Source organism: Vitis vinifera, chromosome 5 (genome assembly GCF_030704535.1).
Source record: "Vitis vinifera cultivar Pinot Noir 40024 chromosome 5, ASM3070453v1".
Lineage (NCBI taxonomy): Eukaryota > Viridiplantae > Streptophyta > Magnoliopsida > Vitales > Vitaceae > Vitis > Vitis vinifera.
Window position 1 is genome coordinate 4,638,088 of NC_081809.1, and position 20,537 is coordinate 4,658,624.

Below are 20,537 nucleotides of genomic sequence, written 5' to 3' on the forward strand. Positions count from 1 at the left end.
TATCAAGTAACATTTCTTTTTCTTTTTTTAATATGAAAAACCATGTGATTAATGTGTAGGCGTTACATATAATATAAGTATATAAATATAAGTTTTATCTTATACTTAATATCTATGTACATAAATCATATGCATTTTTAACTAGGTTATTTAACATGTGCACATAATTTATAATTAATATTTAAAAATAAATAAATTTAGAGATTAGGTTGAAATAAAAGTGAAACTTCCTTTATTAAACATGATACATAAATTTTAAAAAAAATATAATTTAAAAATAACCAAAGGAACTATTAATTACCTATCACATGAGTTTCATTACCGTATTAGATCGGTTTCTATTGAAAGTTCGAATCAATCACAATATATCATGTCTTCACATTACTTTATATGTTATTTAAATATTTATTAATAACATACATTTAATTGTACACCGTTCAAGATTATAAGGCCATTTAGTCATGTTTTTTAAAGCTTGTTTTTAAAAATAATTTTTTATTTTTTAATTTAAAAACAAATTTAAAAAAGAATAATCAAACGCACCCATATTTTCCTTTTGTTTTTAAAAATGGGTGAAAACAACTTTTAATTATTCTTTAAAAATTGTTCTTTATTTCATTTTGTTTTTAAAAATTGTTTTAAAAAAACAACGATCAAACAATGTTATAAAATTTTAAAAATAGTTTTTGTTTTTAAAAATGAAAAATTATTTTTAAATCACATGACCAAATAAGTTCTGAGTTTCACAAATATTGAATTAAAACCTTGAAATTTTTTAAAACTAATAAATTTTTTGTATAATATAATATTGGTTAAGTCCCTTCTATTAGTCTTAGTACAAAGACATAGAATAATAATGATAAAAATTATAAGAACCATAATGCAATTATTATGGGTTTGAATACATGAGTTAATATATTACTTAGAATATATAATAAATATGATAACAAAAAATAAATTATATACATGGTGGATTCATAATCGATCCTATCTTCTTTAAGGAAAGAATTTGATATTTTAAAAGCGCGTTTAATAATGCTTTTAATAAGTACTTTTAATATTTGTAACACTTTTTAAAACCACTATAAACGTAATCTAAAAGTCTCTTTGATCATGATTCTAGAAAATATTTTAATTTTTTTAAAATTTGAAAGATAAAAATTTTCAGATATTAAAAAAGTTAGAAACGATATAATTACTATCAAACACACTCTAAAAATGTGTTTAATAATATTTTTATTTGAAGTATTTTTAATAAAAATATTTTTACGAGATCATCTATTAAGTTTTTTTTTAATTAAAAATACTATAAATGATTTTTCATATTTTAAAAAATATTTTTTAAATTATGTCAATCCCGTAACTTTTTTTCAAAAATACTTCATAAGTTAAAATGGCTTCCTAGAATCACACCCAATGAGTTGTAAATTTATAATAAGAGTAATTAGTAAAATCATTCCAAAATTTGAGTAGTGTTGGACATGATAGCTGAGGTATTCATGCGCAGTGGCTGTGTATCATGGGATTTAAGGGTTGAGTGGGGATGTGTTGGCTAAAATTCCGGCAAGTGGTTGGTTCACATGATTGAGACTGTGGACATGTATTTACTAACTTGAAGGCCCATCGGTTACTTATATTATTATGATAAGCAAATAATTATTAACAGGCCATTCAAGTTTTTGAGTGTAAATCATTTTTTTTTTTGGGTGCAAACATCCGTTCATCCTTTTCTGGCTGTTTTTTATTGGACTTTCGGTTTTTCACAAACAACAATAATAACATTTATTTTTAAATAAATGTTATGTTCTCTTAGATACTTTATTGGATTTGTCCTTCTAAAATATTACCAATTTTAGGATTGGATTTTGTGAAAATAATTTTATATGTGAATTATTTTATTTGTTTTTGTCTTTAAATTCATTTGTTCTATTCTAAGATAATTAACTGATTGATAAGGAGATTGTTAGTATTTTCATTCATCTTAGTAATATAATGTAGATTTGTTATTATAGTTTGATGTTTATGCAAGAACACGTGCATAAAGCTAGAATCAACAAGAAGATGAAAAGAATAGTTAAGAGATGGGGAAAGAGACTTTAGATAAAGATTTTGATCGTGGTTTGGCAAATCCTACATTCCTCCATGCTCCCAAGCTTCTTCAAGCCCTAAGAAGTTTTCACTATTCCTTCAGGTGTTTTTTAACCAAGATTCAAATACATACTCTTGTACTGAGGAATTTGTATAAGTTTTTGATGCCATCTTACCTTTACAAGCTCTTTACAATATTCACAAGGTTCTTATAAGATTTCAAGAAAAGATGGGAATAAAGAACTCTCTTTGAAGAGTAGATATATAAAGTAAAATATACTTAAACTTAAGTACAATCAAAGAGTATAAAATTTTGGGTTTAATGCTCAATAAATGCTCATGGAAAGTTTAAATTCGAAGTAATAATGATTTGCAAGTTATGGGTTTGTTATAAAATGAGTTTCAATGGTCCTACTTATAACTTTAGAAAACTAGCCATTAGGCATATTTTTTTACTCAATTTGTTTAAATCCTCCACTTACCAACCATTAGCATTTGTAGGTGACCATTGAGACTTTTATTAGTTAACAAGTTGCTCAATTGGTTGACCATTTGGTTTATTGACTGCTCGATTGATAGATAACTATCAAGGTGAATCAGTTGTCCACTTTAGTTAACCATTAGCCAATAACATAAGAAACTCAGAAAAATGTTACATAAGTGATCTTTAACTATTTAGGTGATTTTCTTTTTTGGTTTTACTTAATTCTAAGTAAAACTTGATACTAAATAGTGCTTAGTAGTACTGAATTGTTTCTTAAAGTGATGAACATCGTTTAATTCTGTTCATATGATTTAAAATGTTATTCAATTAAAGTTCCTAAAGTGAAAAAGGCCACCTTAATGAAATCTTACATTCCAATATTTAAACCAAGTATGAAAGCTATCACTTATAGCATTGGAAATGTCCCCATGGTAGAGTAGGCATTTGTAGATTAAAGGTAATTTTCATTCTATATCCAAGTCGCACCATAAGAAGTATTATTGAAAGTAATTCATGGGGAAGCAAAGTTCTTCAATGACCTCCTAAAAAGTAGCAAGTAGAAATCCGATTGAATGATATCAAATTGAATGTTCATACATTTCTAGACCTTAGATTAATTTATTGAAATAGTGAAGTTTGATAAATCAAAGGATTTGAGTTTCGAGTAATATCTCTAACTATGGAATTGAATCTTACTATTATTACACATGTTATATTCTATATAAACTAGAAATACTATTGATTTCAAGAAATCAAATTAACTTGATTCATTTCATGATTTTGTAAACATTTTTTCATATCACGGCATTGTCAATTATAGATTGTTACTATATCATTTTTCAAAAATCATAATCCTCAAAGTACTTATGTGTATCTCAAGATGCTTTAAGCAATAATATGTGAATGTTTTGATTAAAATGGGTTTAGGAGCTTAATTTATATCACTATAGACATTTCGAATGCTCGAAATCATACAAAAGATTATTAGTGTGCAAGAATAGAGTTTTCAAATGTTTTACATGGAGCATTTGAATGTTCGATATATATATATATATACATTTTAAATAGGGCATTCGAATGTCTTTATTACATAAGGTGTATCGATGGTCATTTTTTCACTTTTCCTTTGTCTTTTCACTCATTAATTATTTCTTCATGCTCTCATTCCGCTCATATCTAAGTGTTTTTAACTCTCAATTTTCATTCGTGTGCCTTAAATTTGTTTTCATAGGGTTTTCTTGTACTAGGTCTAGAACACTTTTGGCTATTCACTTTCTCATGTTAGTTCCTATTCTTCTAGATTCTCTAGATTTTCTACATAGCTCCTCATAGTGGTACTAGGAGGGTACTTTCATTTCCCTTTAGGTCACCATGCCCTAAGAGATTTGTACATGCTTCATATTCCATGGATGATCTTTTGTTCATTATTTCCATTCTCTATAGTATATAGAGACTTTCTATGAGAAGTTCTTTGACTACTTGTGGAGCTTGAGAGCTGGACGGATTTATCTTCGAGATGTTAAATGGGTCGTGTTGAGCCAACCTTACACAACTCATGATCCTACATAATAGTCATGCCATGTTGTGTTGAGGTAGTGGGCCACGTTGGTTGGTCACTTCAATGGGTCACCCTACTTTGTTAATATTAAATTTATTTTGTCAAGTTATTCTATTGTCTTAGATTTGTTGTTATTATTAAGTGAAATTTCTTTTTGACACTTCAAACATCTTAAATAATTACACTTTTTATTTTTATGTTTATCGAAATTTGTAATTATAAAATTTATAAAATTTTAATTCTTTGCTTTTTAAAAATAGAAAAGATCATATTTTAATTTATTGTTGATCATAATAATAATAAATTTAAAATGTTGAAATATAAAAGAAAATGAAATATATGTCCATGAATATTTCAATAAATTACATGAAAAAAGGGGAAATAAGTAAGAATTGCATTTCACATGAAAAATAAAAATAGGAATTGATTTACTTATTTACCCTTTAAACTAGATGTTATACCGTTATTAGGTGGGATACTTATGACGTTATGACATTTGGCATGAAAAAGGAAAAAAAACAAAAGTAGTATTAAAATGGGCTAAGTGGCCGGGCAGATGTAATGGGTGAACATGGTGGGCTAACATGATGGGGCACAATGATAGGCCAATACGAAGGGATCATGCATGCCCTTAAGCCTAGCATGACCCGAAGGACTAGATTGTGTTAGGATCGACTGACCCCATTTTTTAATATGCCAAGACCTACCTTCACAACACACTGATGTTATCATTTACATTCCTCTGATTGATGTTCTCAATTTTGCATGGCTACTTAGTACTTCGAGTGTAACATGTCCTACCATCCTTCACATCATACCTAAATTTGGTGATTTGTAACCTCAAGTTGTCCATCATGTCCTTATAGTAAGGGATATCAATATGGATAGATTCATCTTAGGTGTTGTTGACCCATACACAGCAAATACCCTTGTAGGTGGGCTTCCCTCTTCCATTATCATCTCCATCATCTCCAGGATTCTTGAAATACCCTTAGAAGATAATAAGTTGGGTGAACCTTAACAAAGTGTAGGAAATCTCATATGGTGGCAACATAATAAATACGGGAGAAAAAGACCATAATGAGGGGAAAACTCATTGACTGTCAGGGAAACAATAATCATTCCTTGACACCATGTGTATTATGTATGCCCCACAGCATAAAAATAAAAACCAATGGTGGCTCAAATAAGAGCTAGAAGCGAAATAGTCCCTTATAAATTTTCTAAGTTCTCCAAGCAGAGGAGATGTTCGTATGTGTAATTAAAAGATCAACTTTATCCATGTTCTATTCATTCTCATAGCCCCGAATAGAAACATGGGATTGAGCCATTTTTCCCATCATTTGTTCTTCATCAAGACGGATGGATATCGTGGCCTTCATTTTCTGTTTGTCTTTTTGCAGAAGGGATAGATATTTCTGTAGTGGCACCTTCCATGAGTACTCGCATGGAATGAATGTGTTGCCATTGTGTGGAGCCTAAGAAAGGTTACTTACTAATGGCATTCACTCTCTCAAGAGGCAAGTGCATGTGTCAATAATTCATTAAGCTTCTCCTAATTATATGTAGCTTGAGGTCGACATAAGACACATTTAGCATTCTTAACCCATCTTTATATTCCTTGGATTTTTTTTTTCTTTCTTTAACTTTGGTGCTAATTTGACAATTTGAGAGGGGATATATTATTAATAGAGGTGTCCAATGAGTCGTGTTGGGCCGGCATGACCCACTTAAAATTCGTGTCGGGCCAAGCCAGTCCATGCAAGCCAAATAGGTGGCCCAACACAGCCCATAAGCCCATGGGTTAATTATGTCGTGTCGTTTCGTGTCAGTGGGCTGTGGCCATAGGCCACTCACTTTATTAAAAATTTTAATTTAATTTTTTTAAGTCATTTTGTCTTAAGTTTTTTTATTATTAAATTTTTTTTTGTTACTTTAAACACCTCTAATAATTATACTTTTTATTTTTTATATTTATATCTATCAAATTTATAATTGTAAAATTTATAAAAATGCTAGTTTTTTGTTTTTAAAAATAGTAAAAAGTGATATTTAAAGGGTGAAGTGGGTCGACACGATGGGCTAGCACAATGGGCCAACACAATGGGGTAACACGATGAGCTGACACGGTGGGCCGACATGGTGGGTCGACACGATGGCATGGTGGACTATTTCCTTAGACCCAACACGACCCTCTCCTTTGAGCCATGCCAACCTGAGCCACTATAGTAATTGGGTCGTGTCTGGCCATGGACCAAAATGGGCAGTTCGACTCATTGGACACCTCTAGATATATACCGTCCGATATTTTCTTTAGTTTGCAAGAGGCTATTCAAGGAGTGTGAAGTTGTGCACTAGACAAACTCTGTGCAATACTCTATGTAGTTTCTGAAGGGCAATTTGGAAAAAATGGTTTATTGGAAAGTTTTGTTCTAACACATGCAAGCACACATATAAATATAGATAAAATGATTCTAGGAAACATTTTTAATTTTTTAACCATTTAAATTTTTGTATTGAAAGAGTGTTTTTAAGTGTTAGAAAAAACTAGTAATGCCTTTTAAAATCACTGCCAAAAAAGTTCTTAATAATTTCAAGTGATTCATTTCACTATGAAAAATGGATGCAATAGTCATATTTGTTAGAACGTAATTTTCTATATTAAAGTTCGTTTAGAAAAAAGTTCCAAAACAAGAAAAATTCTATAATTACCTTTATTCTTCTTTTAATTTCACTCTTAAACTTTATTTAAAAAGATGTAAAAGAAGATTAATGACCGCTCCCTTCTTTACTAAAGGTCAATGTGAAAGTTTATTTAAGCATAAATCATATCTTTTTCATTCTACTATGTGACATGACAGTCGTAAATGCTGAGGCCAGTTCATATAGACGAATTTTAGAGTTGAAAAGTGGGGTTTGGTGTTGGCTAAAATCTCGGCTCCTCTTTTGGCGTCATGTGAATGACAAATGTCAATACTCGTGAAACAGGCCATTCAAATCTTTTTTTTTGGGGGTGTAAGAACATTTTTCATTTGTTGGCGTATTACAGCAAATGTGGTAAGCCATGGACCACGTCTATTGAAACACTCTCAATTGTACTTGAGAAAGAAAAATGCCAACGACTAAGTTCCAATCGATTCATTCACCATTTTTCGTTAAGTCCAGGTTGATTGAGTGGCATATACTCAAAGTCCCCATGTAGCGTGGACCAAATGGCAGCCTTAACAGCCGAGTATGTAAATAATTGACAAGCGATCTTATATGGTTTGGGTTCGGATTGGAATTATTGGAGTCTACCAACCAGGCCCCTCCTAAAAATTCAAAATCCATGCCATAATTGTCCGGTTGATCCGGGGAGAGTAGCCGTGTTTATTCGACAGCAAGTATATTAAGGAGAAAAAAAGACAAAAAGTGATAACTACTTCATCTAAATGTCTTGAAGGAGGTCTTATACTGAGTACCCTTAATCAGTAGTGCAGCCAAAAATTCATCATGAAGGGTAGAGATTTGAGGATATTAAAATGAAAAAAAAAAGAAAAAAAAAAGCTTCATCATACTCTTACTCTCCTCCTTGGCATGGGTGAAGGGGTTAATCATTGTCTTAAAACAGTCTTGTATTCATTTTCTTGGCACTCATGACTACTATTTTTGTGTTGTTTATTTTCATTTTTGAAGGGAACATGTGTCTTCTAAGGTCCCATGTGGATCGGATCTTAATTTTAATTAGTAAAAATAAATAAATGTCATGAGTATTTAATTAACCCTTGAAGATATCATTTGACAGCAGCAAAGCTAGATGGTGTGACTAGCTTGCAAAGATTTTTGTTGCCTGCAATAGGCCCAAATCAAGTCCTTTATTTAGGCTCAACCCAAGTTTTTTATGGGCTTTGGCCAGTCCATCCCTCCCTCTAGCCCTTTTGACAGCCGAAACTATCTAACTAGTCCACATTTGGTGATAAGCTTAAATCAATGTTTGATATTTCCTCCATTTCAATGATTCCCAAAAGGATGATTGGGTCCACGTACTTATGAGATGTGTTTGCAGAATCTTTCTTGAGGTCTTTGTCATGGGTTCTCTATTTGTGTATTTCTCAAGTTCGAAGTTATCCTACCAATTAAGAATGAAGTTACTTTCTTCTCAAAAATGCTTGATAACAAGCAACTCTATGAGTTGCTTCTGGGAACTAAACACAATGACATTTTGAAAATGATGCATGACACTCACCTATGCCTATATCATTCTTGGTGTACATATATTTTTTCAAAAGATAATTCACACAACATGAACCGCAAAAGGATAAGAGTATTGGGTTTGTGCCGACCACATTAAGATGGGCCAAAGTATAGTGAGATCAGGCCGATAATCCTATACAAGTTGGGTTCTTTTGTTGGCCTCAAAGATTAAGGTATAGACGAGAGCACTCTAAAAGCCTAATCTAAGTGTTATGGTATTGAGTAAAAAACTTATCCCTTAGGTGCATGGTTGGCCAATAATATATAAATAACCTTTAGCATCTTAACACTTATTGGTTTAATTAATTATTAGACATTTCATAAACTTATTTGGGCTATAACATACCACCCTTGAGCTTAAGTCTTAACAGTGTGGGTCAATAATGTATACAATATCAACTTCAGTTCTATCATAAATCTTTTTTAGTACAACCGGAATTCAAATACACTCGTAGTAAGTTCCAACTACCTACAAGCCTCCCTTGATTTTTTTTTTTTCCTTCATGAATTTTAAGAGAATTTCATTTTGTACTGATGTCTTAATCGTTTTACCATACCATGCATGATCTCTTAGTCATCGTTTTGGGTAGTTTTAACTTTTAACTGATGATCCCTCGACACCCACCTTTAGATTGATACATTGGGTCGATAAACTGACCAAATCCAAGTAGGCATAGACTTTCTTATATAAATGTTTACTATATAGTACATAGCATACCTAGTTTAAATTTGATCAGAATAATCTAGCCATGCATGCAAATATATGGCATGAGAAAAACCAAACATTTATAGAAGAATTGACAATGATCAGTAAGCAAGTCCAAAGTCCAAACAAGCTCAAACTGAAAACCTTCATTAGTTAATTATCAAACGAGAGAAAAACACTCTCCATTGCCATAAAGTTTGCTTACAATTAAGTATATTAAGTACATATATATATATATATATATATATATATAGTAGGCCTGTTATTTAGGTTGGAGAAATGAAAATTATTTCCATTTGCCCATGATCACGACATTATAAGAACCAGTACCACTTTAGTTTTAATAGGTTATATCTCATTGGCATAAACAGCATCCGAGCGGAAGCTTTGCTGGACTTCAAGAGCTAGTTCCTCCACACTCAGCTGGCATTCGAGTCCTATCTGTTGATAGAGATACGAGAAATAAAAGAAATCAACAGCAAGAATTTCAATAATATCAAATTCCCTATGGTGAAAAAAAAAATGTTGGGTTCTTTATCGATATGTATATGCCATCTTCATGTGTGTCATGTGTGCAGGGAATATTACATTAGTTTGAAATGTATGCAGTACAAACATCGACGAGAACTCAAACTTTCATGTAGTTTTGCAACAACATTAGTAATAGCTGAACAATTAATCCATAATTTTATGTAGTGGACAGCATCTAATTTGACTGAGACACTGTAGATCATATGTATATCAATATACTTGATCACGTGAATGTAATATACTAGCCTCGCATGCCCTCAACTAGATGATGAGTAATAACCAGTATGGGAGTGCAACTGGTGATTGTAGAGATAAAAGTTTAGGTACTAAAAATTGTCAAGATTTCCATACTAGGGTTCTAGAATACAATCTGACAGTTTTTCCTCTTATCCTGGGGTGATTGTAGAGATAAAAGTTTTGATATTTGGAATAACGTCCATGTGATATACATACCTTTATCACAGAGGAGTATAGGACAGTTTCCTCCATGCTGCTGATGTTCAGATGGAGGACTTCAAACGAAAATTTCTCCAACACATTGATTATTTTCACGATTTGGCCCGGTATGCGGCGAGATATTATTCTCAAGATGACATTGGATCCGGAGATCTTTGCTTCAACATCAGCAACTGAAGAGTTGCAACATGCTCCTAGTTCCTTGAAGTTCTCCAATCCAAAGGGGGTGTCGGGTTGAGAAGTCAGCTGCAATGGCCTTGGGCTAGGACCAGGGCTTGGGCTAAGACTTTTCCTCCGTTTCTTGGACTCCAAAGACTGCAGCACTTGGTGCAGCTCCTTGATGAATTCTATCACTCCCCCTATTATAGATGCTTGATCTCCCTTAATATGAAAAAATAAAAACCAAAACCAGCAGGTTAAAAGTGGATAGAAGTGGTGCAACTCCTTGATGAATTCTTCTGTGAAGAAAGCTGATAGATGGAGAAGATATAGATATAGAGATCTAGAAAGAGAGATTAATTGATTACCCTTTTGATATAGAAACATGGGGTCAAGGAGCGTAAAACCTTGAGGTGCTCATTCATCTGTCTTCTCCTGTTCCTCTCAACAGCTATGTGAGACATGTTGTGGTTGAAAACAAGTCTCTCCACACAATATTGCTGACACACACACAAGTCTTGAGTCTTCTCTATTTATAAGCAGCAGCAAATATGAGAGTGGCAGAACTAGTTGTAGGTTGGCATTAAATGCGAGACGTTGCACTCTCGTGAGGTCACTTCCACTGATGTCCCTCTCTCTCTCTCTTCTCTGGTAGATATATTACATCTCACGTTTATTATCTTGGGTCAATTACGTGCCCCGTGTGAGTTAAAAGAAGGCAAGGGCTTCTTCCCGTCTATCTCATGCACATTACCTGCCCCTTTCACTATATCATGCATGCCATGCTCACCTCTTCATCCCTCAAACTTTCTTCTCTCTGCCGTATACATGATCTGTATATTTTCCCAACACCTTCCGAGCATATATATAAGAATTCAACACACGTACAAGAGCACCAGTGTTTTCCATTGTTGTGTGTGATCTTTGTAGGGACCCCTCCCTCCGAGAACACGTGGCACGCATCTTGCCGTGACACGTGGCACGCATCTTACAGTGACACATAACACACATTGTCATCCGGGTCATCCTCATTCGGATCTTCCTATAAAGCACACAGGGCGCACTTTTTATCCGGACTGCCTCAAGGAAGAGCAAACGACGCTTACAAAGCATAGACATCCGGACGACTTCCATTAATGCATCCGCTCCACAATACATCCTGATAACCAACATGGCTATCCGGATATGATTGTCCGGATCATTGACTAAAGTAAAGCGAGTCTTACACGCCATCACAACAACCAACCATGGCCCACGTCCCATCACCTGCAGAGTGAAAGGATGGGTTGAGGTGACAATAAGTCACTTCCCACGATCTCTGACAGCTGCATCACCTACCACGGTTTCTGACAGTCACCCGTAGGGTGGTGATGACTCTGCTACCATCTAAATATCATCATGACAACATAAAATATCTCCCCACCATTAATGAGAGGAACAGTACTCCTGGCACTATATATAAACCTTCACACGAAGAGGAAGGTAATCCCCGGAGACCTGAAAAAATGTCAACTGAGTTATATCTCCCTCTCTAACAATGGCTAACAAAACCATCAGAGGGTGCGTCCGGACACCCTGTCCGGACGTCTTTTGCAGGTATACCGACTGAGTCAATAACCTATATTGGTTGAGGTTGCGCGTCCATCCATTTGGCAACTACGTGGAACGCCAGAAGCGCGGAGTATCAACAATCTTTTATGTAAACAATATGACCTCTTAAATGGGCACACAGGGTTGAACAAAGACCGGGGTTTTCATGATTCAGTTACTATCATATCATAATCATATGGTTTGGCTATCATATATCAACATCAATCATAAACAATAGAAAGGAAAAAACTCAACACAGTCACGGAACTGAGTAGAACTTGTAGGGAACTTTACAGTTAGAATGATCATAGTGTAATGGATTCAAGTTCCATTCATATGCAGTTTTAGTTGTGCTGACTTTCTGACAAGACTCTCTACACGCACCGTTTTGAAAAGGTGGTGGTTTAAGCACTCCATATACATTTCTCTATTCCTAGTATCACCTTGTATCCTACTCCTGGTGCTTCATGGGATGTTCCTCGTCTTTTCTTTTTCTTTCTCTCTACATTTTTACCTACCAAGATAAGGTCTTAACATGCATATTTTTAGTTCGCTGTAAGACGGAGCAACTAAAAAGGAGCAAAAAATCATATACGACAAGGAGTTCCAGTGGTTTTGATATATTAAGTCACCATTTCTGATGGAAGTGGGCAGTGAATAATAATGGGGAAAATGTGATGGAAAGAGTAGCATATATTGCTTCTATAAAGTTTTAGCCAATTGTAATTAAGTACATTTAATTAATCAATCTTAATCGGATTGATTCAATCCCCTCATGTGGATAGCATAAAATTGGAACAACTAGAAGGAGATGAGTGCCCTTGCGCGTTGGCATGGTATTAGAGGGTTCAGCCACACTGCACTTTCATGGTTATACTCGAAGATTATTTTATGAAATTGTGTTCAATATATTGATTTACTAATTGAAATGAATTATCATGAAAATAATCTAATCCAATAAGAATTTAAAACATTTTTTAAATTGAAATATATTGAGAATTCATAATTAAGAAAATATGATGTGAACCTTAAACAAATTTAATGTTGCTTTGGTTTTTAATGCTTTATTTTCCAAAAAAATGGAAGCATATTAACTCAACCCAGCTGCATTCAACCCAATATTTAAACAGATTTAGGCAATCATTTTTAAGAATCAATTTGGGAGATAAGTTTTTTTAATCCAACCTCAATTTGGGCTGAACTCAAATCTAGGTTTGGACAACCCAATATTGAACCAAATTTAATATTTCTATAATATTTATAATATGTATTATTTTATATAATAATATTATCTCTTTTTTTTAGATTTTTTTTTTAAAAAAATCAAATGATAATTTTTTATTTTAAAAAAAAAAGATATATAACTTTTTATTTTGTTGTTATCTTAAAATTTTGTCTCATAAAAAATTCTAAAAAATAATGTAAATTAATTTTGAATTATACAATTTAATCACTGACTAATTAATTAAATATATTGAATTCAATTTGAGATTAAAAAAATAAGGTTGTGTTGTCCTATATATTAAACATATATATGAGATGATAATTTTATAATTAATTATTATACTATATTTGGCTTTAGGAAAATATTATGGAAAAAAATTAAAGAAAATGGTTTTTTCATATATTTATTTTATTATGAAAAACATCAAAGAAAATTAGTTAGAAATTTATGAATTTTTAAATCATTTAACATTTATATAGCATTAAAATAAATTAAATGAATTTGTAACAATATATAAAAATAATTTATTAAAATTAATTTTTTATGTTTTTTTTTTCTTTCCTTCTTTCTTCACCATTTTCTTCTCCTCTATTTGTCCTCATCCCTGCCTCAACATGACTCGGGTTGTACCTTTGTCTCATCATATTCATCCATGCTAATTTAAAATTGATTTATCTTTAAAAGAACATATTTGAAACTTTTAAATATGAAAGTATGAAAAATTATTCTAAATTTTATTTGTTATTTCGTTTAGATTATTTATATACACTAGAATAAAAAATAAAAAAATTTGAATTTATTATTAAAAAAAAAAAAGATTTGATGTTCTTAATTCTCCAACTTAAAAATCTAAAAATTAATCTTATCATTTCAATATCTATATATATAAGATATCAATTGTTTCGTTTAGATTATTTATATACACTAGAATAAAATAAAAAAAATTGAATTTATTATTTAAAAAAAAAAAAGATTTGATGTTCTTAATTCTCCAACTTAAAAATCTAAAAATTAATCTTAACATTTCAATATCTATATATATAAGATATCAATTGTATCAAATTATCAATAGTATCCAAAGATGAAATGATATATCCGATATATCACCCCAAAATTTTGCATATTAGCAACCTCCACACTATAAGTCGGGGACACATTTCAGTAGCTCGACATTTCCACAAGATCTAAAATCTATTCCGTTTCATGTTCTCTAAGTCATTTTCCATGGGAAATGGCTAGTATTTCTGTTAGTTCGGGCACCATCCTCAGAGCCAGCAATTTAGTTCAGGGGGCAACCTTTGAAACAAATATGGGCTTTAGCCCAATCATCTAGAGTTATCAGGCTCGAGTCCCAATGGGCAAGAAGTGTAGCTTTTTAGTTTCAATATTTTATTGGGGGTGGGGGTGGGGTGTGTGGTGTGGATGTGCCCCTCTAGGCACTACCTGGCTCCGCCAGTGCCCAGAGCTCTTGGTAAAAGGAAGGGCCAACTATTTGCCCACAAGACAAGAACAAGCCATAATACACATCCATGGTGCTATGGAGATTTACAATTATAACACATTCATTTATAATAAAGTATTTCATAGCAATCTCTTAAATCATAAACTAATTTACTTCTGAACATTACATTAGAGATCAAATTTTATCCAAGATTATCAACTTGAAGCTGCTTTGAATATGCACAAGCAGCTTCCCTGGGTTTTCTGCCCGAGTTTTTAATCAAATTCTGGACGCAAACGAGTAACATTCATCTTGCTGTTCATCACTCAGTCTGCTCATCTTTGTTCTGTTCATCATAAGAATTCATAAAAAAGAACATGTTTGAATCAGAGGCTATCTGACTGTAAACTGCAAGAAAGAAAAACAAAGCAACTACAAAGATTTATTTATAACAAAAAAAAAAACTGAAAAAAAACAAGTACTCTAACCTAGGCAACAAGAGTTTAAAAACATACAATTTCAAAGTTCATACATCAAAGAAATAAAGGTTTGAAGCTCTGTGCAAGTGAATGCCACGATTAGAAGCATTAAGAGCGGTAGATAGAACAAAGAAATAAAAATAGTGGTACTGAGGATGATGTACCTCGAAGAGATTTTTCAAAGTTCTGTAATTGTAACATGAAACCATAATTAGGAGCTGCGTGTTGCCGCCTACTCTTCACATGTTCTAGAGCTTGAGATAGGCTCATACCATGCTTTTTCATCATATAAGCAATCACAATGGTCACACTGCATGAAGTAAAACAAAAAAATCAGAGTTCAATTAGTTTACATTATCTACACTTCACATGAAAGCAAAAATTCTATAGAATTAGAAATGTTAATGGTGAGGAATATTATAAACCTGAAAAATGAAAGCACTCTAATGATTCGGAGATGAGAGTCTTTTAGAAGAAAAGGGGAAGAAAATAGAATTAGTAAATATCAAATTCCAACCTAGATGATATTCATCCTTTAAAACAACCCTAGTGATAGTGATTACCCCAAAAGTTGCATCTCATGCATATGTAACATTTCCCCCCCAGTATTTTTCTCACATTTCCACATTGGATCACCTCTATTACCACAAGATCCATTTCAATTCTTTTCCTCGCCATTCACATCAGATAACACCTGTGGCAGGAAACATAACAAGAACGAACAACAGAAATAATATCAAGAAGCAACTTACTTTAAAATGTCTACAAGTAATCTTTTGGTCCCAGAAGTAAATCTGATAATTATAAGATCATTTATGCTGCATGGATATTTCTAGGTGTGAATAGAGGAATCAAGCAGCCTGATACCCATAGTCTCATAAAAGTTTGACATTAGAATTGAATCACCACCTCACTACCAAGCAGAGGCTTATGCCTCGTGCATACCTCTCATAACTTGAGGTAGAGTTTATGCCTCAAAATCCTTTTTTTCCAAAATTTAAGCCTCCTCGCTATAGCCAGTGCCATTCCCTTTTTATCGCTCTACAAACCAAGCAAAGAATAATTAAGTTTTAATACATGATCTGTCATATCAGACCCTTCAACCTAACAACCACACCCATGGCTAATATGACATAGTCAAGTAGGCATGGGTAAGGGCAAGGGCATGGGGTTTCTGCCTGACACTTTAAATCCATCCCATTTTATGTAAATGGATTCTTGCTAGATTGATCCTGCATCTAGCACACCCAAAATTGAGAAATCACCTGAAATACTAATGAAGTTTTATTCATTGGCAATAGGTAGTGGAGTTTGCAAATAGATAACATTTTTTTCATGAAAATCTATGGTTAACTGTAAGATATGATGTCCCAACAACCCAGTCAGACAGTTGTTGCTAACTCATTCGAGTGCTACAACAAAATGAAGGAGTGCATACATTACTAGGTCTTCTAACATAGTCTTCTGTAGGTTTTTCCACTATCATCAATTTTTCATTGCTAACTTTTCTTGCAAACATAAGGAAGCATCTTCTCTTGAAAATCGTAAGATATGGTGGTCAAACAACTCAATTGATTAGTTGTAGCCAACTTCAGGCAAGTGTTATGACAAACAAGCAGCTAATTTTGTTATGGCTTCTCCAACCATGGTTTTTTATAGGTTTTTCTATTATAAAATATTTGGCATTACTGTTGTGTGGAAAACACTCCTCATCCCCTTCCTGCATTTGTTCTTCCAGGTTCCTAATAAGGGTGAAAACATAATTTTAGTTACACTTGAACAGGGTTGTCCAACATCAGATCAAGCTTAAACATGAGCCAAGCTCAACCAGTAAAAGCTCAGGCATTCTAATAGTGGGCTCAACTGGGTTAATTTATACAACTAATCAAGCATTAAAATTCTTGTCCAGGTCTGGTAACAAATAAAAATATGGCCAAGTGTATGATTTCCATTCGCCACTACAATTTTGGAAAATTCAGAGGCCTTTGGTTGACTGATCTATCTGAAGTTGACAGTAAGCAGTCTCACAAATTTTCTACAGTAGACAGAAGAACATGATCTGTATGAGGCAAGTAACTTTGATACAGCTGGAAAAATCACCTTCTGGATCTTCCCAAAAAGCAGTGAACCAAGACACCACCACCCAGTCTTTTCGCTTCATCAATGAAATTGAAACATTCATCAAAGTGCTGTGCTATATTTGTGTCTGCTTTGTCCGTGACTGCCTCAATCCACAAAGAATGTAATAAAGATAATTAAGGATTTAAGATCAAATGCTTAATATGGCTTAGAACAATGATATTGATAAAAAACACAGATTCAAAACATTCAGAACATATATTGGTAGGAGAAAGAGAAACATAATGTCACACTACAAGGGACACCAAATAAAAATTAAAAGTAATAAAGTGGAATTGGAACTTCTTCAAGAAATTATAACATTAATATAGTGCTTGAATACACAAAAAAAGGATGGTTCATGATTCTGCAGATTCATTTACATTTCTTGCTAGTATGCACTGCACTAAATGATTAATTCTTTGTATTGTAGGCACATAGATCCTTCCTGATTCCATTAGGTATTCTATTGCTAACATCCATTGGGATTTGCATCAACAACATGATATACTTCACTAAAGCTCACAATAGTATGCAAAATCATTACAAATTTGAAACCATCATTTCAGCTAAGACAAAACAATAGCTTAGATGCAGGAAGCTGATTGCAGATTCCTAAAAAGAATCTGCTTGAAGAACAATAGATAGGAGACAAGGATTACCCCAAAAGACATGCCAAACAAAATTCAAAAACCTAACATAAATGCAGTTTCAAAGGAAAAAACTATTCACCCAAGCAAAGAAAGAACTTTGTTACCTTCAATGACTTTATATGTGAAATCATTTGGATGTGCGGGATCCAACGTATTAGCCACAGTTAAAATGTGAGTGATATTCAAGCTTTTCAATTCACTCTTATTCGAAGCAGCTCCAACAGAACCCAGGAAGAGACCCTAAGAAATCAAGAAAAATGATACAAAACAAAGTCAGTCTCTAGAACCAGCCTAACCACATATAACATAAATTAAGAAACCAAAACTCAATTACTTCATCGATTTGGCATGGAACATTGTCCACTTTAAAGCATCTTGTTAACAGCATAACTCGTTGAATTGCTGCTACCTGCTCCCTAAACCGTTCATCAATACGATCCATTGGCAATAAAGAAACCTTTTCTACTTCTATATATACTTTTCCACTTCAAAATAAGCACAAAACTGCTGATCACTGCACTTTTCTTGAATGGTTAAAATTTCCCCAATTTGAACATCAATATCAGGTGGCCACAGTTGAGCACAACCGGTCTGTAGATGCATCCAAACATAATTTGAAAAACAATATTAGAATCGGAGAACAGAGAGGGTCTAAGATTCCTTCCCTCTTGGGAAATGTTAAGAGTATAATTTCAGTATTAAATTACATGAATCAACCCACCAAAATAAGACAAAACCCATTTGAAGAACCGCCAGTAATACCATCAAACTCTCAAAAATCTATCGGGAAGAAGAAAAAAAAACTACTGAAAGCATTGAGCTCTGGGCATGTTACTTGAACCCATTATCCAAAATGTAAAATTTTTTTCCTAAAGTTTGCAACTGATCCAAATCCAATTCTTGATCAATCTCTAAAAAAGAAAAAAAAAAAAAAGAAAAAGAAAAAAAAAAGGCGGTTTTCATAGCCATAAACGATGAAGAAAGCAACAGCATGGAAGGAAAGTTACTCCTCAAATTTCATGAGAAGGAAGGATTGGAACTTTTGACGCAGAGGCGACCTTGAAGGCTGCGGATAGCCGGTATAGAATTTGCCTGCGATCACCGCCGGATGGCCGGAGAGATGGGAGATGATTTGGGAGAATCGTTCTTTTTCTTCCAACTATATGCGGGGAGACAGATTAGACTGAACCGTTGGATTGGTATCGAGTGGAAAGTCCGAGAAATATGATTTTGTCTCAATATTTTGAATCCATTCCATCGTATTTATTTATTATTTTATTAATAAGAGACAATTGTGTTTTTAACCCATTTGGGCCAAAAATTAAGATTTGACCCATAAAATTTATATAATTAATGAAAATGATATAAAATATGAAAAAACTAATATACATTTCAAAACTATTTTATAATTTTTTTTAATAATTATTCTGAAAATTTATTATTTTTAGAAAACTAATTTTTTTTAAATATATATTCTAAAAATATATCATTTAAAATTTTTTTTTACATATTTTTAGTTATTTTTTATATACACAATTTTAAAAATATATATTTTTCAAGATGTTTGATTTTTAAATAATAATAATAATATTTTATTTTTATTTTTTTGGAAAAATGGTGTATTTTTTTCCAAATCACTAAATTAAATTAAAATTTATTGAGGTTTACAAAAAAAAAATTTAAATTAATATTTTTCTATTTTTTTTTTCATAGTCAATAAAGGTCATTTTTGAAAAGATAAAAAATCCATATCCTTCTTCTCAATTTTCACACTTCCTCTAAGTCTTAGGCTTAAATAGTAAACTTATATGGACTAAAACTTAATTTTTAGAACCAACTAGATTCAAAACACAATTGTCTCTATTACTTATTAAGATATGGTTGTTTTTTTCTTTAAATTTAAAAAGAAAATTTTTTTTTCTTAATACCCAAGTTAATCTGAAGACTGAATAGTGATCAGATTAATTTCCGAAATTTTATAAAATGATTTGAAATTAATCCACATTGAACTAGAGTATTAATGTGATAAGTCAACTTCGGATTGATCGTAGATATGAGGAAAGAGAATTGGGCCTCTAGCTACACATTGGGCTGGCCCAGCCAGAGCTCCTTTCAAGTTTCGCCCCAGCAAAGCATTGGTCCCACAATGTTCCCTTATACCCTTTTGACATTGACAATAAGAAACACTTCTAGCTTTTTTTAATAATTAAAAAATTTTATCATCCAAATTTAACAAGTTGCCCTCTTCACAACTAGCTAGTATAAATTAATTGAAATCCACCTTATCTGAAATGCCTACATCCCACCAAGTCTTCCTCTTATCCCTTATCTTTGCATTGGCCGGCACAAATTTCTTAGTGTGCGAAACAAATTGGGATTAAAGAAATTAAAGAAAGAAACTGCAACATTTAAAGGGCTCTCTAATTTTTCTATTTTCTCAGGAATGTGTCTGGTGACACCACATACCATATCATCCTCATGCCTATTGCCACTGCTTAAAGCTAAACTAGGACTCGCTCACTATCCTAGGTCCAATTGCTAAGTAATGGAGAAGTAGATTTTTTTTACTATTTTATGCGTTAAAAAAGAGAAGATAAAAAAACAAATTAAAAATCTTGATATATAAGGTAAGATAGGACAAGATAATGTAATATTTGAATGCATCTCAAATTTTAAAAAACTCTCAAATTCACTTGCTCCTTCTTATATAAATATTATCCGGTATGAATTCAATAAGTTTTAATAACTTTAAATATATATTGTTCAAAAAATTTCTCATTCTAATTGATGTAAGATATTATAATCGCATTTTTTTT

The 20,537-nt window shown here is 32.6% G+C and overlaps 2 protein-coding genes across 8 annotated transcripts; both read right to left on the bottom strand.

The window, feature by feature from the left end:
• Positions 1-9,207: 9,207 nt before the first annotated feature.
• Positions 9,208-10,765, bottom strand: LOC100256370 (transcription factor MUTE). Of its 2 annotated transcripts, XM_002277642.4 has the most exons (3): positions 10,584-10,765; positions 10,054-10,437; positions 9,208-9,510 (listed from the first exon to the last, which is right to left on the bottom strand). In XM_002277642.4, the coding sequence occupies exons 1-3, from the start codon at positions 10,677-10,679 to the stop codon at positions 9,418-9,420; spliced, it is 573 nt and encodes a 190-aa protein (XP_002277678.1). In that variant the 5' UTR covers positions 10,680-10,765; the 3' UTR covers positions 9,208-9,417. The 2 variants fall into 2 exon arrangements, with proteins under 2 accessions (XP_002277678.1, XP_019075473.1); XM_019219928.2 differs by having other exon boundaries at positions 10,054-10,701.
• A 3,809-nt stretch (positions 10,766-14,574) lies between these two features.
• LOC100264956 (dual specificity protein phosphatase 1) lies at positions 14,575-18,967 on the bottom strand. Of its 6 annotated transcripts, none has more exons than XM_002280451.4 (6): positions 18,729-18,967; positions 18,056-18,312; positions 17,826-17,961; positions 17,051-17,171; positions 15,115-15,260; positions 14,575-14,817 (listed from the first exon to the last, which is right to left on the bottom strand). In XM_002280451.4, exons 2-6 carry the CDS (start codon positions 18,161-18,163, stop codon positions 14,807-14,809), a joined length of 522 nt encoding a protein of 173 aa, XP_002280487.1. In that variant the 5' UTR covers positions 18,164-18,312; positions 18,729-18,967; the 3' UTR covers positions 14,575-14,806. The 6 variants fall into 6 exon arrangements, with proteins under 6 accessions (XP_002280487.1, XP_010649865.1, XP_019075257.1 ...); XM_010651563.3 differs by having other exon boundaries at positions 18,780-18,960; XM_019219712.2 differs by having other exon boundaries at positions 18,056-18,960.
• Between the last annotated feature and the right edge of the window lie 1,570 nt (positions 18,968-20,537).

Bases quoted from the DNA above. Each gene is read 5' to 3' on its own strand.
- LOC100256370 (XM_019219928.2), bottom strand. From the start codon at position 10,602: ATGTTTCTATATCAAAAGGGTAATCAATTAATCTCTCTTTCTAGATCT. The intron at 9,511-10,053 runs GTATGTATATCA...CTCTATCAACAG, and splicing joins TATACTCCTCTGTGATAAAG to ATAGGACTCGAATGCCAGCT.
- LOC100264956 (XM_059736835.1), bottom strand. From the start codon at position 18,163: ATGGATCGTATTGATGAACGGTTTAGGGAGCAGGTAGCAGCAATTCAA. The intron at 17,962-18,055 runs GTAATTGAGTTT...TTGATTTCTTAG, and splicing joins TTCCATGCCAAATCGATGAA to GGTCTCTTCCTGGGTTCTGT. The intron at 15,261-17,050 runs GTGATTTTTCCA...TACTTCATGCAG, and splicing joins TTTTTGGGAAGATCCAGAAG to TGTGACCATTGTGATTGCTT.